Source organism: Setaria viridis, chromosome 7 (genome assembly GCF_005286985.2).
Source record: "Setaria viridis chromosome 7, Setaria_viridis_v4.0, whole genome shotgun sequence".
Lineage (NCBI taxonomy): Eukaryota > Viridiplantae > Streptophyta > Magnoliopsida > Poales > Poaceae > Setaria > Setaria viridis.
In genome coordinates, this window is record NC_048269.2 from 11,534,060 (window position 1) to 11,549,615 (window position 15,556).

At 45.2% G+C, this 15,556-nt stretch overlaps 1 protein-coding gene and 1 long non-coding RNA gene across 2 annotated transcripts; both read right to left on the minus strand.

Annotated features, from left to right (window-relative positions):
• Window positions 1-1,644: 1,644 nt before the first annotated feature.
• On the minus strand, window positions 1,645-4,448 carry LOC140223365 (uncharacterized). Its single transcript, XR_011898778.1, has 3 exons — window positions 3,821-4,448; window positions 3,546-3,724; window positions 1,645-2,075 (listed from the first exon to the last, which is right to left on the minus strand). It is a non-coding gene; the product is annotated as an uncharacterized lncRNA (long non-coding RNA).
• Window positions 4,449-9,929: 5,481 nt separating this feature from the next.
• LOC117864594 (uncharacterized) lies at window positions 9,930-14,852 on the minus strand. The gene is made up of 8 exons (XM_072295268.1): window positions 14,846-14,852; window positions 11,854-14,000; window positions 11,661-11,717; window positions 11,406-11,572; window positions 10,647-11,331; window positions 10,363-10,571; window positions 9,989-10,283; window positions 9,930-9,941 (listed from the first exon to the last, which is right to left on the minus strand). The coding sequence occupies exons 1-8, from the start codon at window positions 14,850-14,852 to the stop codon at window positions 9,930-9,932; spliced, it is 3,579 nt and encodes a 1,192-aa protein (XP_072151369.1).
• Window positions 14,853-15,556: the final 704 nt, after the last annotated feature.

Here is a 15,556-nt window from a genome sequence, read left to right on the forward strand (position 1 = left end):
TTGGTGCCGTCTAATAGCCGGTCTCATGCATTGACACGTAATCTTGAGACGATTCAACAGGTAACTTGTACAATGGGTTGTCCTATAAGTTGTCTGGTAGTGGTATATAATTCCTTAATTTGTGCATAAGAAAAATAAAATATTATGAGTTGCATGTCAATAATAACTCGTACAATGGTTGTTAAGTTGTCTCGTAGTCCTACAATTTAGCTCATGAGGTGGTTGTTTCGCGAAGCAACGACCTCTCTCTCTCTCCTCGCTCTCTCTCCTCCACATCATCAAAAATCCTATGTGGCATTGCATGAGACGACCTATGAGACCGCTGACGTGTAGCAATGTACTTACCCTAACTAGTATCGATATGACAGGAATTTTAGGAGCCGGAACCTAAGGGGGCGTTTTCTTCCCGTGTCTTATTTTTAGCACGTGTCACATCGAATGTTTAGATACTAATTAGGAGTAGTAAACGTAGACTATTTACAAAACCAATTACATAAGTGGAATCTAAACGGCGAGACGAATCTATTAAGCCTAATTAATCCATCATTAGCAAATATTTACTGTAGCAACACATTGTCAAATCATGGACTAATTAGGCTTAATAGATTCGTCTCGCCGTTTAGATTCGTCTTATGTAATGGATTTTGTAAATAGTCTACGTTTAATACTTCTAATTAGTATCTAAACATTCGATGTGACAGGTGCTAAAGTTTAGCAAGTGGTTTTGTAAATATGCGGATGGACATTCTCTGGCCGGCACATGCAGTCAGCCTAGTTGTGCCACACGTACGGAGCGTGGAGAGAGTCGCGTGTGATGCGTTGCGTCCGCTCGGATCGGAGCTATCCCTTCCTTCTCACGCTCGTTCCACGATTCTCTCTTCACAGTTGACACCGCCACCTCCATCTTTTTTCTCCGTCCACAGCTTCACTCGAGCTGTCGAGCATGCGGCCTCGATGCAGCAGCAGCCTGCTTTTCGCGCGAGCCCACCGACTAACCGTGGCGGAACGAGGGAGCCTGAGCGCCTACCGTTGTTTCACGGCACATGTCCTCGACTAGCCCATCGAGGCAAGCAGGACCGGGGGTTCGGATGGCAGCAGGGGCGAGCTGCGCCGGAGACTCATGGCACAGGCGTACCTCCGTGCAGTGGTGCCGTTTCGGGGGCCGCGCCATTGCCGAGGAAGAAGCTGCCCCCGCTAATGCCGAAACCGGCAGGTGCCAGAGGGTCAGGGACTCAGGGTCCACGTGACCGCGTCGCGGCCGGGGCGGCTCGATCGATCACGACTCGGCAGTGGGCGCTGGAAGCCTGGAAGCCTTGGGCATGACGAGCAGCAAGGCAGCAGCTCTGCAACGAAGGCGACCTACGAGACAGGAGCGGCATGGGGAATCAGTACTATAATGAAGTTACTATAATGAGGGCGGAGGGGCACTAAAATTGGGCATCAGAGGACGTCATAAGATTGCCCTGCTTTACAAATTGTTCCTTATTTGCACAAACCAGAGTATTTGAGAAAAAAAGAATTCATATTTTAATTGGCAACAATATTCTGCATAAAAAATTAATAATGCCCATAATTACGACAATGCCTTCAGATATGTACCGGATTTTATACAGTGGGATTACTACAGTTTAAAAAATGAGGACATAACAAAGCCACAAAATGAGATTAAGCAGGGCACCCTGATGAGTATTTTTACAGATAACACAAATACATTTGTTTGTCGAAAAACAAACAAATCAAAAGTACTACAAATAAGACAGTATATCTTTGTATTTATTTTGACACCAAACATCAGTATTGAAGACCATCAAAGCCAGTGTACTTCTTTGCTGCACAAAGAACAGCTCGGATTACCTAACCTGAGGCACGGTTTGCTGCACACATTCAGTCATCATAATCACTTTGGTTGGGCTTCTCAAATGGCTTCGCAGACAACATCTCAAGTGCAGTCTCTATGTCTGGAGCATTTCTTCTATTCTAGACCTGATGTCGATTGTGCTGTGGCATCAGAATCTCCAGATTACTGGAAGCTGGTGGTCAAATTGAAGTCTCCCTGCATTTGCCAGCCTCATGTCCTGAAAAAAAAATACTAAATTATATCTAACTATTTGGCACCCTCTCACGGATGGTCCAATCCATTTTGTCACTGACGAGTGGGGTAATCTGGCAGGGCAAATGGGCTGATATTCGCTTCGTAATAGTGGCAAAAAGTAAATTAGACCAGTAAATTGTATGATGTATTTACAATTGTGAAGGGTCACTGGATGCCTAGTGATCTGAACAAACACTTTTTTCTTGATATCCAGTATTGTCAGACAAAATTACCATACACACCAATAGTTTCCATCATTACAATGTATATGATTTACGAGAACCACAATTTACGAGAATTAAAGGACAGGATGACCCGAAATTACCAGAAGAGCAGTGTAAGAAATTTGGTTTTGCTCTATAGAAAGGCACGGTAAGACCACAAAGGCATCTATCCATATGGCGTGATCAGTTACTATAAAATGAGGCCCAATTAACTAGAATCCAATATCCTACAATGCCTTCAGTAAAGTACCAGAACTTATGGGTTACCACAATGGCACCATCAAATTACCAGATTGGATCATTAATTTACTACAAAGGCATTTACCAAAAACAAGAAAATTATGCATTCGCATTATGATAATACAATTTGACCACCAATGTTTAAAATGTCAGTCAGCCTGTAGTACTCAAAATGCACCACATTTTGAATAGAAGGAAATAAGCTGACCGACAGAAATGCACCGCAAAATTTCTCTGTCAAAATTACAGTAACACCACATTGGCTGACGTAACTTTCTGACAGTGATTTACAAGAAACATAATTCATATTAACATGAATCCATGAATTTACTATAACACTGACCAAGTTCCATCATAATTCAAAATATTTATTACCAGATAAAAACAACAAGAACTCTATAAATACTAGTAAAAAATATGGTTAATTTACCACATATTTTATATGTAAAAGTTTTGTACCACAACAATGATTGATGTCAAATACTGACTATGATTTATGAGAAAGACTGATAAGTATTTTAACATGAATCCATTGTTTTACTTTAACATTCAGGTTCCAACATAATTGAAAATCCAATTTCATGCAATTTAGAACCCAAAGCCAGATAAATCAATCACAACTGTATAACCTGGTGAAATCGACATAGTTCAGAAAAGTAGTAAATTTACTATGGTGCCGGGTCAATGAAGATCTAGTAAATTAGGAGAATTTGTACTATGCAGCCTGTTAATTTACTATAAGAGTGATCAATCATTGAAAAGTATATTTGGCTACAACAGGAACTCCCAATGTTACACACAGCTAATCAGACAAAAAAAATAGGCTAAACCTGATGAAATCGGCAAAATTCAAAAAAAAGTAGTAAATTATATGCTTAATTTAGTACTGTACATGTCAATAATGTACTACGCAGCTTGGTAAATTATTATTTTGTCAGAACTGGAATTCATGAGCCTAATTGCAAAGAGATGAAGTGAGAAGCTAAGACCTGCACGACGTAGCATCTCAAACTCATCTCAGTTCTGGTTTGGACCCTTTTCTTACTCCTGCTGCTGACCTGCACAGATTACGGATATATTAACAGGCAATGCTCCCTGCTCGGGTCGTCAGCTTTGCTGGGGCATTTACGCAAACAGAGAGCGTGCATCAGCATCACCCTTCGTTAATCTGCAAAAAATACATACACGACATGCAAGAATCGTGAGAATACGTACAAGCCAGTGATGGACGAGCAAAGACAGGGCAGCTAGCAGCTTAACGTGCCTGGAGGACCTGCAGCCACGGTGAGGTTGCCCGCGTCCACGGGCGCGCCGCCATCCCTGTCGTATCTCTTCCCATCCGCACACCGGACTGGGACGAGGTGCCGCGCGGGAGGGGGCCAGCAGTAACCCAGTAACCACGTCGTGGCAACTCGGGAGGGGGACTGCTGCTCGCTGAGGAACCGGCCGGGAAGCTCTTGCCCCGCCGCGCTCTGCGGCGGCCGTCGCCAGGAGAGGGAGGTAGTCGCCGAGGCGCCGCATAGCCACCGTGCTGCCCGGAACTACCGCCGCGCCGCTGCCAGGATCTTTTCCCGCCGGATCACCGCTGCTCCACCTACGAGGGCCCGCCACCACTGTCTCTCCCCACCGCCAAGATCTGCATCTTCGGCGGCCACACCAGGATGGCAGATGACGAGCTCCACGGAGGGGGATGCTGAGAATGAGGCGAAACCTATTGACGGGAGTGCCTAGACTCTGGATTGGAGCGTCTCCGGCGGCGTGAGGCCGTTCCCGTCGGGGGCGGCCGCCAAAGCACTCCACGGCTGACGAGGGGGATTCTGGGAGGCGGAGCAGGAAAACGGGCGTGTGATTTAGGGGAGTACGGCTAGGCTCCCTATGTTGTGCGCCCTCCGGTGGTTGTGCAAGCCGAGCCGAGCCGATCGTGATGTGCGCAGCCGCAGGAGCGGATGTGGTTCGGTGGGACACGGGTGCGCTGCGTCGCACCGCACGGTCGGATAGGTCCGGCTATATTGCTATTCACAAGTTATCTTATTTTTATAATATTTAACTAGTAGCTAAGCACAATTACTACTGTTGATTGTCATAGTTCTGCCACCACATTTGCTCACTCTCGAGCAACCGCCCACGTGAGCTGCATCAAGGAGCGTTTTGTAGGTGCTTTAATGGGTGGCATCACTTCACCGTGGAGAATATGGACCATCTCTTTTGACATCGCTCAAATTCTCAATTATTCGCACATTTGTATCTATGAAAAGATCCTTAAACTAAAAAAAATTATTCTTTGGATTAGTTTAATTGCTATTTAATTCTCTTCTTATTCATTTGTATAATTAGTCAAATTTACTTCACAGTTTAAATTGTTTTGGGCTAAAACACGAAGCACATCTAAGAGGCCAAAACACGAAGCACATCAAAGAGGCGATCGTGCCAAGCACCATCCCAACCTCTCTCTTGGTTTTTTTTTCCATGCTCCTACATCATTCAAATAGGCAAATGGTAGCTGCAGAGCACCCACGCCAAGCATTGCCTCCATCTGCATCTCTCTCACATTCCCTCTCTCAATTACTCATCTCCATGTCTTCTTGTCGGTTGCTAGTGCAACATGTCCATGCAAGGGCCTTGAGGGCGAGCTCAAGCATAACCTGCAGCCTCACGAGCTGCTCTCGTACAGCATGTTCGCTTCAGCTTATCAGCCAGTTTATCAGCCACCGAACAGTATTTTTCTTTCACAACAAATCAGCCGTTTCAGCTTTTCAGCCGGCTTATAAGTCCAGCCGAACAGGCTCATACTCGTTTTCCCTCATTGCACCACGTTGAGGATCAATGCGTCATGGACCCATGGCTGAAACAGATGGACACGGAGGGGAGCAGCAATAATAAATCGGCGTGCATGCAGGGCGGCGGAGGGCGGCCTCCTATTGTTTCTGTTGCCTTGAGTCCTGGCCAGCCATGACACGAGAGTTCCAACCTTCCAGGAGCTAGTCGAGTCGGACTCAATGGCGGCGTGACTATTAGGCGTGATTGGTCGGAGTAGGGACGGGCAGAGAGGGAGCCATATTTGGAGAAAGGAACGGACGGTTTGCTCGCAGGTGGAAAAAGAAACGGACGTTCGTAAACGGAGTGGATACTGGACCCACCCGTCGATGATGGGAATCACAAAAAATTAAGGATTAGGTCAAGATCAAGTTGGATTAAACAAAAAACAGGGCAGAATAATAACAGGTATCTCACATAGAGCTTTCTTTAATTTGTCCGTTTATAACTCATATAAAATCTTAGCTTGTTTATCATTAAGTTACTTAAAATTGTTCAATCTAACCTGATAAAATTGTCCAATCCACCCCTAGTAAAATAGACTTCTATGTAGGGATGATGGAGCGTGTATACACGTGTGTATATATATACTTATACTAGCACTCTAATACACGTCTTAAATAAAAAAAACAGTTCTGCTTCGCAACGGACGCGGATGCTATCCTGTCAGTTCAAATTAGAAGCCATTGGGGCTGGGTAGCATTAGAGTCCTGTCAGTTATAACTAGAAACCGATGAGGATAAGTAGCATCCTTGCATGTTCATGACTTCACTAAAGTCTTATATTTACAGCTGGTAGAAATGATAAGAGATGATCTATTCGTACTAGCTCTATTTGTTCCGGCGGGACTGGGTAGGTGGAGGTCATTGTGTTATGTAGTAGTGACATAATATTTTCAATATAATATACATAGTAATAAGCAATAGAACATAAATGACATTTGAATAACTACGTACCGCAAGTTTTATTTTAGATGACTACACTAATCATTTGGACAGGACTATTGCAAGTCTTGAGTGAACTTTTCTACGTTGGACACGATGTATTTCTTTCTTCCTTGACGTCAGTTGATGCTTAAGGGTACAACGTATAATCTATCACCCGGGAAGGTAGAGCTAGCCCTAGTTAGAGCAGCGGGAGTGGCCTAAGTTTGGATCATGTACTATCCATGTTCTATTTTTTTCCGTGTTTAATTTTTTCCTTTTTCTTTTACCTTTTCTACTCCTTTGCATATAATTTTATTTTATTTTATTTTATATTTTTTCTATTTCTTTCTCTATTTTTTTCTATCTTTTTTATTTTATTTGAGGTAATCATATTTTTATTATCTTTCAATTTTATTTTATTTTATTTTTGGTAATTGTAAAATTTAATTTTTATTATATTATATTTTCATTTTTTGGGTCATTTCCATCTTTTCCTTTTATTTTGTATAATACTAATAATTTTTATTTTCTTTTTTATTTCTCCTTTTATTTTCTTCTTCCTTTTGTTTTCTTTGTATACTCATTTGTTTGCCATGCGTACATATTTATTAACCTATAAAAATAATTTATTTGTGATATTAAATTATATATTTGAGGTGTTTAATATTTTATTCATAATGTACTATCGTTTGTTTGTTCGTGCAATACAATAACTTGTTCTTAATATTCATATTTTTTTGTTTGTATTGTAAAAATCATTTGTCTTGACGTTCAATGTTTTATTTTTTTCGTTGTATTATATTTGTTCTTGCATTCAATAATTTGTTAATGTTCAATTTCAACTATTTATCTTGTACAATAAAATGTTTGTGATGCTCAATCTTTTGTTCGTATTTAATATTACTTGTGTGTTATGTCTACTCGTTTGCTCATATAAAACAATGAATTGTGTTCAAGTATTTATTTGTAGTAGTTAAAATATTCCGACTTGATAAAAATATTATTAAAGAAAATCCTATAAACATAGTCAAGTATAGTCTTAGTCAAGTATAGTTTATTTTCACGATCTTCTCATAATATATGAAACATAATGGTGCAATTGAAATTTAACTTGGATGCTTGTTTAAAAATTTGGTTTTTTAGTTTCGAATTTGCATGGGTGTGAATGTCGTGATCAATTTTATTCTTCACTCCTCATTTGACAACACGGAACAACAGTAGCAAAATATGTGGTTGGCCCAGTATCTAGCAGGCCCGGTGCGTACCGACTTTTTTGCTTTTTGGCCCTTTTTCGGAAAAAATCTCACAAATAGGCCCCTGGCGAAACTAATTCCGAAAATGGACCCTCGGCTTGGCGCCAGGCTGGCTGGCGCCAAGGTATAACGTCTTGGCTCCAGCAGTCCTGGCGCCAAGCCACCTACACCGCGCGACCAACGTGGCACCGGGGCGCTGACGTGGCGCGGAGGCTTGGCGCCAAGATCCGTGGCGCCAAGCCTCGGCGCCAAGATCTGTGGCGCCAAGGCTCGGCGCCACCGTCGCTGGCGCCAAGCCTTGGCGCCATAGATCTTGGCGCCGAGGCTTGGCGCCAGCCTCCCTGGCGCCAAGCCTCCAGCCATATATAACACCCCTTCTTCCTGCCCGAGAGTTTCTCCCTCATTATTCTCTACTCTCTCGGGTTTTACTCTCCTTACTTCGCTCTAGACTAGGAATCGACATTGTAGGTTAGGAAACTTTCATTTGATCCGTGGATCCTGAAGAGCAAGGTATCCTCTCTCCGTCATACCTTTTTTCACATCGATTCGCTATATATTTCTTGCATTTTTGAACTTAGGGTTTCATGCAAATGTAGGATGCCGAGGCGTGGAAAAGCTAAGAAACTAAGGTAATCTCAACGCCCGTAGTTATGTTATATACTCATTGTTGTGGATCAAATGAAAAAACCTTAATTGTAGGTTTATTCTTAAGTGCGTTTGATTCATAGAACCAAATAAACAAAATTGTAGTTATGGCGCAAAAAAGACCGGAAATGCGTTCGATCCATTGCCTCAGCCTAGTGGTGTTCCAGTGCCGATGTGCTTTTGCGGCGATCCTTGCAAGGTAGCCAAGTCCGAAGAACATGCCACGTATAGGCAGAGGTATTGGATGTGTTCCAACTTTGCGTTTGAACCTACACTTCGTCAGCGCCGCATTAACATGTTGGTAAGGAAATGTTGTTGTCTTATAATTATTGTCCATAATTTTTTTGTTTTATAACAATTGCATTTGTTGTAGACCCCTCCACCGCTATGTGATTTTGAGCAGTGGATCGACACTGAGATCGATCCTGAAGATAAGGAGTTTTTGGAGTATATGATGCGCTGGGATGCAGAGAGGAAGGAGGTGTACGAGAAGAGGCTCGTAGAGGAGGCTGCGGAAAAGGAGCACAAGGAAGAGGAGGAAAGGAGGCGGGTTGCTACGAACAGGGAGGAGAGAGAGAAGAAGCTTGAGCGGGCACGCCGAGCGAAAGCAGCGGTTGAGGAGAATCCCGATGCCTTAAGGAAGGGAAAGTGGCCTCGTTGCACTCAGTAGCCATATTTAGGTTCTAGTTCTATGGTTTATTTAAGAACAATATTATCTACTGTGAGACTTTTATTATGTTGTCATGTAATAATGCACTTTAAGTAAGGACACGCAATTTGTAGACGACATATGTTCATTTTGCGATGCAATGCATTTCGAAGTCGTAGTCTACTGAAATATCCGTAGAAAATAAAAATGGTAATTGTTAGCGAAATTTCGGCAGAATTTCCCCTACTTGTTGATGCAATCCATACAAAATTACGAGATGAATAGTGAATATAAATACAAGCATAGAAACATAGAAGCATATGACACATTCAGAATAGAATCCACAATAGTTAAGGGAGAAAGTCCTTATACAAAGTTCAGAATGACACAATAGAATCCACAAATAGTTCAGAATGATAGAATAGTCCATATGATACAAAGTTCGCAATCAGAGTCGTCACTGCCTCCTAGTCTTACCCTTACCCTTGTGACCAAGGGCGTCGGTGCCTGGAGTGTAAGGAGAACGTGGACGACGTAGTCTAGTACCCCCTACAACCTGTGTAGGCTGAGTCAAGGGAGCCTCCTGGAGCTGAGACGGGCCAATCTCCTCGGCCCTCTGCTCATCGTCGTCGTCATCGTCGTCGTCGTCGTCGACTTCCTCCGATGCAATTGATTTGGAACCTGAGGGGCCTTGGCTGGACATACCGACGCCTGGCACGCGAAGGGATGGAACGTGGACGTCTCGCGTCGTGGCAGTCCTGCAACCACAACGAGCAGCGGCACGACGAAGCCGATTTGACAATCGCTGCAGTAGTAAAAACAAGTTAGACAAATGAAGAATGTAACGTATTAATAAAGGATTAGAAAGAATAATTTGAGACTTACCTCTAGGACGCTCCGTACCTCAGGGTCCCTAACTCGTGGACGGATATGCTCTATATCTCTAACCGAGGTTTGTAGGGTACGGCCCTGCAACAAATGACTAAGTCACTAATGCAACAAATGACTAAGTCACTGAAGCAACAAATGTCTAAGTCACTAAATGACTAAATGATTACGTCAGATGATCACTAAGTCCTTCTCTAACTATCTAAATCTCTACGTAACGTAACATAGAACATAGAAAAGTGAAGCAATTGTCTTACCATCCTATCCAGGATTGGTCCTGCCTCCACCTGCCTTCCAGCACGAGTACTCTGATCGTACACCGTGTCTTCATCGTCGGATGACTGGATTTCGGCGTAGTCATCTTGCGTCCACGCTTCCCTCAGCCTGTGCCGCGTCGCACCTTGGTACCAGCTCTGGTAGTGCCTGTACGCACTGTTTGTGTGCGGCTCGTTGTTCTCGTCCAAGTTCTGCTCGTACTGCTCCCATTCCTCAATATACGCGTGGTGGAACGCGGGCCAGTCGGAGACCTTCCGCTTCTTCTTTCGATCCACGCTGCACGTCACGTTACACATTACTGTTAGCCAAAATTTAGTTAATAGTATTGAAATATATGAAAAAGAAAGAAACTTACTTGTGTAACTCTATACTAGTCGAGGTCGCCTGTGGTGGCCAAATCTGCGTCATCCCAAATTGGCGTGCTACTCGATGTGGCAGGTGGTACTCGACAGCATAGAAGCAAATAAGAGGGCACACCATCCTGTAAATATCATCGTCCTGAACACACACGAAGCTAAGGGGAAAAGGAAGTGGATCGTCTCCGTCGTAAGGCTGCCAATTTACCTGCAAAATTTTAATAAAAAACGTTAGTTGTTATACTAAAAGATTACAAAGCATGTTTAAAAAAAATTCACTTACACTATGAGCAGTGAGCGCGTCTATCTCGTTGATGTAATCCAGGTACGCGCGGTCCAACCTGGTATGGCTAACCTTAACCTGATCCCAAATATATGCCCATGTCGGCTGTCGTCTCGGCGGCTCACCTGGGAACCACGGTCGACGCGGCATAATCTCTGGCCGACCAACAGGAAGACGGGACCACATCCATAATTGCAACAGGTAGACACACCCACCAACTGACGGGGAGCCCGAAGACCGACGGCACGCCTCGCACAGCTGCCGATATAGAAATGACAACACAGCTGATCCCCAGCTGTAAGAACCAGCCTGGTGCCAGTCAGTGAGGCAGTGGATCCACATCCAAGACGCAGTGTCACCTGTAGCGTCTGGGAAAAGAACGCAGGCAAAGAGGTGTAGTATCCACGCCCTGCAGTAGTGCCCAACTGTCTCAGCATCCGCGTCCTGGGGGCAGTGGCCGAAGTGTTCCCGCAGCCATGAGATTAGCACTCCAGATGTGCGAGTCCCCTGCTCGTCAACCTCTCGCCCCAGGAAGGCTGCGACTCGTGCTCTCCAACCATCTGAGACGCACGGCCCGGTGACTGGCTGGTCCCGAATCGACAGACCCAGCATCTTCTGACAGTCCTGTAGGGTCACTGTCATCTCTCCGAACGGGAGGTGAAAGCTGTGAGTCTCGGGTCGCCACCTACATTTCGCCGGATTATTATTTCATAACATGTAAACACATAACAAAATGAATGTGACTAGTGGTAACAGTACCTGTCGACCAACGCAGTTATAGCCGCTGAATTGAACCTGGGCATCCCACGACAAACCTGATACGAGATGACATCGAGGCCAGCCATCTGTAGTAAAGGAGTGTAGCGGTCGTCGTACGGAAGCGCCAAAAACCCATCATGGGCTCTAGAACGAAGGAGCGGAAGGACCTGCATTCAAATAAACCAAGTCAGAGATTACATAGGACAAAAGACGTGGACGCTAGCAAACCTTTAACCATGAATTGTAAATTATTACCTGCCCTCCCGCTATGAGACGACCTCGGTGGGTCTGGTCGTACGCCTGATCTAGAAGGTGGAAGTGCGCCATCCTACAAAAAGGCAAAAAGATATAAGATTAGTAAACAATAAATCATTAAGTTAGAGATGTAGAATCACTACCTGTATGAATAAAACACATAACAAGTAACGAAAAAAGGTATTAGTCGCACCTCACTAATTTGCCAACGGCAAGTGCGTGAATTATGACCCAATCTACCGCACTTGCCGCACTCGTTCTGTTCTGGATCAGCAAGAAATGGTGTTGCTCTACCACGCCTCGTTCTTCCGGATACCTGATCCATAGTCATGTTATGCCTCGTCCGCTTCCTTGTTCCACGTTTGTTCCAACGGTATGCAGGATCCGCAACATATTTTGGCCCATCATACGGAGGCCACTCTCTAGGATCCCGGAAAGGCACGAAGCGGGGGCTCCATGTCCGCACAAGGGTGTCTACGCTGAACTCATGTGGTATCATGCTCTCGATATCAAAATTGCGATGCCTAGCTGCTGCCACCAAATGAGAACATACGAAGTGGTACTGCCTTGGCCTACCACAAGTGCACTTGAAATCTCGGAGAACTACCACATGTATCCTCGACTCTCGGATCTCACCGTCGGACGTTGTACCGCCCCTATGCTCCACCTGATAAGTCCCTGAGCCGAGATCAAAACATTGCACCTCATGTGTGGAAGCCCTTTCATTTGCAATGATGAGATGTCTCTTTGGTTTTTCAGCCCATCTCTCCCCAGCAACCAGCAACGCTTCTGCTTTTGCGTGTCTTTCATTGAACCACGCAACAAGCCTGTAGAAGGTGAATTCAACGATTGCGTTCACAGGCATACCACGTATCCCCAATAACAACTTATTGAATGACTCGGCCATGTTACTGCACTGAAACTCGTACCTCCAACCACCGGCGTCGTGAGCTCTAGTCCACTTATCTACATCTCTCATCAAACCAGCAAGCCAATGTCGACCTTCTGCATTTGTTGCGGTCCTTACCTGCTCCAATTTGCGCTGAAAGTAATAGTCCTCAAGCTGCCGTGCTGCAACTTGAAACAGATCAAAATTATCCTTCACACCATCCTTCCGAAGAAGGTTCTCCGCTAGGTGCCGAGTGCACCAATGATGATGCAAAGGTGCATAACCCTCTATCTGTTCTTGCACAGCATTAAGTATGCCCTGATGCCTATCGGATATGACGCCAACCTCCCTACCAGGACCAACCACATGTATCCGGACCAGTCTTAAGAACCACCCCCAACTGTCATTGTTCTCCCTCTCAACCAATGCAAATGCCAAAGGAACCAACATATTGTTCGCGTCACAAGATATGGCTATAAGAAGTGTGCCTCTATATTTGCCAATCAAAAACATACCATCAATAGAGAAAACAGGACGACAGTGCCTAAAGGCTTCCACAGACTGAGGGAAGCACCAGAATGCACGCCCGAATATCTGCCTCCCGTCCTCCTTCCAAGCATTTGGCTTTGGAATGTACTCATAATGCATGCCTGGATTCACCGCTTTAATAGCATTAAAAAGAACTGGCAGCTGCTCGTACCCAGACTCCCAATCTCCATAAATCATCCTCCACGCACGCTGCTTAGCCCTCCAAGCTTTACCATAAGTTATCACATATCCTCCATAAATCTCCTCAACAGTTCTTATAATTGTTCTCACTTTCATGTTGGGTTGTTCCTTCAATATTCCCATCAATCGCTTCGCAATGAGGGTAGATGTTAGCTGCGGATGTCTCACTGTAAGCTCATGGTCAGCACAATTGTGTGGACTGACTACTTTTGTGATCTTCCACTTCCCGGTGATATTTTGCTTTCTTGCACAAACCCTCCACGGACACCGTTCCTTGTCACACACAACAGTGTAACGGCGCTCCGCATATGAATGCAACACTTTGTACGGTCTCTTCCGTATCACCGCAAAAGCTTGCAACCATCTCTTCAATGCGGGAAGATCCTTAAATACTCTACCCTCCTCAATAACCATACTAGGACCAGCTTCAGGAGCTTCTAGGAGCTCATCATCACGTCCTTCTGCAAACGCCTGATCGGAAAGACTCAGGTCGCTAAACTCGTTAACTATCGGATCACGACGTCCGGGGAATATACGCCTGAACATCTCAATATCACTCTCCGTCATCTCTCCAACAGGACGATCATCATCAGAATCAAGATCCACTCCCATCTCGTATGCATCTTCATCATTCAAAACTTCAACACTATTAGAGCCACGCAATCCATCTCCACATTGCACTTGCGCATCAACTAGAGGCACATCCACATTTTCTGGAATATCTCCTGCGCCATCAAGTACAAATATGAGTAAAGAATAAGTGGATGGAACGAATGGATTATCTCGTATCAATAGAAACCGGTGAGACACTTACTCGGATCATTCTGAGTGAAAAGGAACTCATTAGGAGAGTCCGCCACATCATCGTCAATCCGACAACCATGTCCAACTACTTCATTAGGGGCAGATTCAGCATCGGGAATAGTAGGTGCAACATCCACGTTCATAACAGGTTCTGGGACGGGAGGATCGAAATGTGCCCGTTGACCCATTGGTCGGGAAAACCGACGAGGATTTCGATCAACTCCCACCGGCCGAACAACCACTTCAACACTTGGTGAATGACCATTCATAACCGTCCTCACATATTTCTCCCACTGACCTGCACACCGAATTGGGACTATCTTCCTTTGAATGTTGAGAGGGGAACCTAGGTGAAGTATGCCCTCGACTATGATTTCATCATTTTCATGACAATGTAACTCCTCCCGAGCCCTTGCAACCAACTCACTAAACGATGGTTTCTCATCGAATATGACAACCTCGCACTGCATGCCAACAAACTTAACACATCCATATTCATCCCTTTCCACAGTGCCTCCGTAATATATGCTCACTACGTTCTCCATCTAGTATATCAATATAAAGACGCACAATTCATTTAGTTCATAATAAATTAAACATTCCAAGTACTAGATCTCTAGTATGTAATAAGATAGTATCAATTGCCTAATAACTACCAAATACATCTACCTAACTGTGTCATACAACTAACTAACCTAATAGTTAGTTAGGTACGTACATATACAACTGCTTAACTAAATAACTAGTTTACTATGTAACTAACTGTACATCTAACTACGTAAAGAAAATTGGACATACATCTAGTTAAATAGTATCATGAGTATCCTCTAATCTTTCTATTGTTACAATCCATATAGATTAATTTTCATATCTAACAAATCTATCTACCTATTCTCATTTACATATCTACCTATTTCATCTACCAATTCTACCTACCTATCTAAATTCTACCTATCAATATAATTCTAATTCATCTATCTAACTATAACTCTTCTTAGAGTTTTACCTCTCCCTGGTGAACACTGGCGGCAAGGCGTGGAGGCGGGCACCGAGCGGTCGTCAGACGACCTCCGATCGTGGATGACGCGGGCGACGGACCGTGGGCAACCGGCAGGGACAGCCACGGGCACTGACGGGAGCGGCGCAACCTTGACAGGCCGGGCGGGGGGCGTCGGGCCGGCTGCCTCCGGGCGGCGGCGGCCGCGGGCAAGGTCCCACCGGACCGGGGGGGGGGGGGGGGGGGGGCGGCCGCGGGGGTCCGCGCGGGGGGCGCCGGCCGGGGCATCTCCGGCCGTCGGGCGAGTGGGGAGCTTCGGCCCGTCGGGCCTTCTGGCGAATTGGGGCGTTGGGCGGGGGCGGGTGGGCGGGCGCCGGCCGGCCGCGGCACGCCTCCGGGTGGCGGCGGCGCCGGCCTACGAGCGGCGGCGGCGGCGAGCTTCGACCGGCGGCGGCGGGGAGCTTCGCGCGGACGGCG

Bases quoted from the DNA above. Each gene is read 5' to 3' on its own strand.
- LOC117864594 (XM_072295268.1), bottom strand. The intron at 11,573-11,660 runs GTAATAATTTAC...ATTTGAATGCAG, and splicing joins GTCTCATAGCGGGAGGGCAG to GTCCTTCCGCTCCTTCGTTC. The intron at 10,284-10,362 runs GTAAGTTTCTTT...CGTGACGTGCAG, and splicing joins ACTAGTATAGAGTTACACAA to CGTGGATCGAAAGAAGAAGC.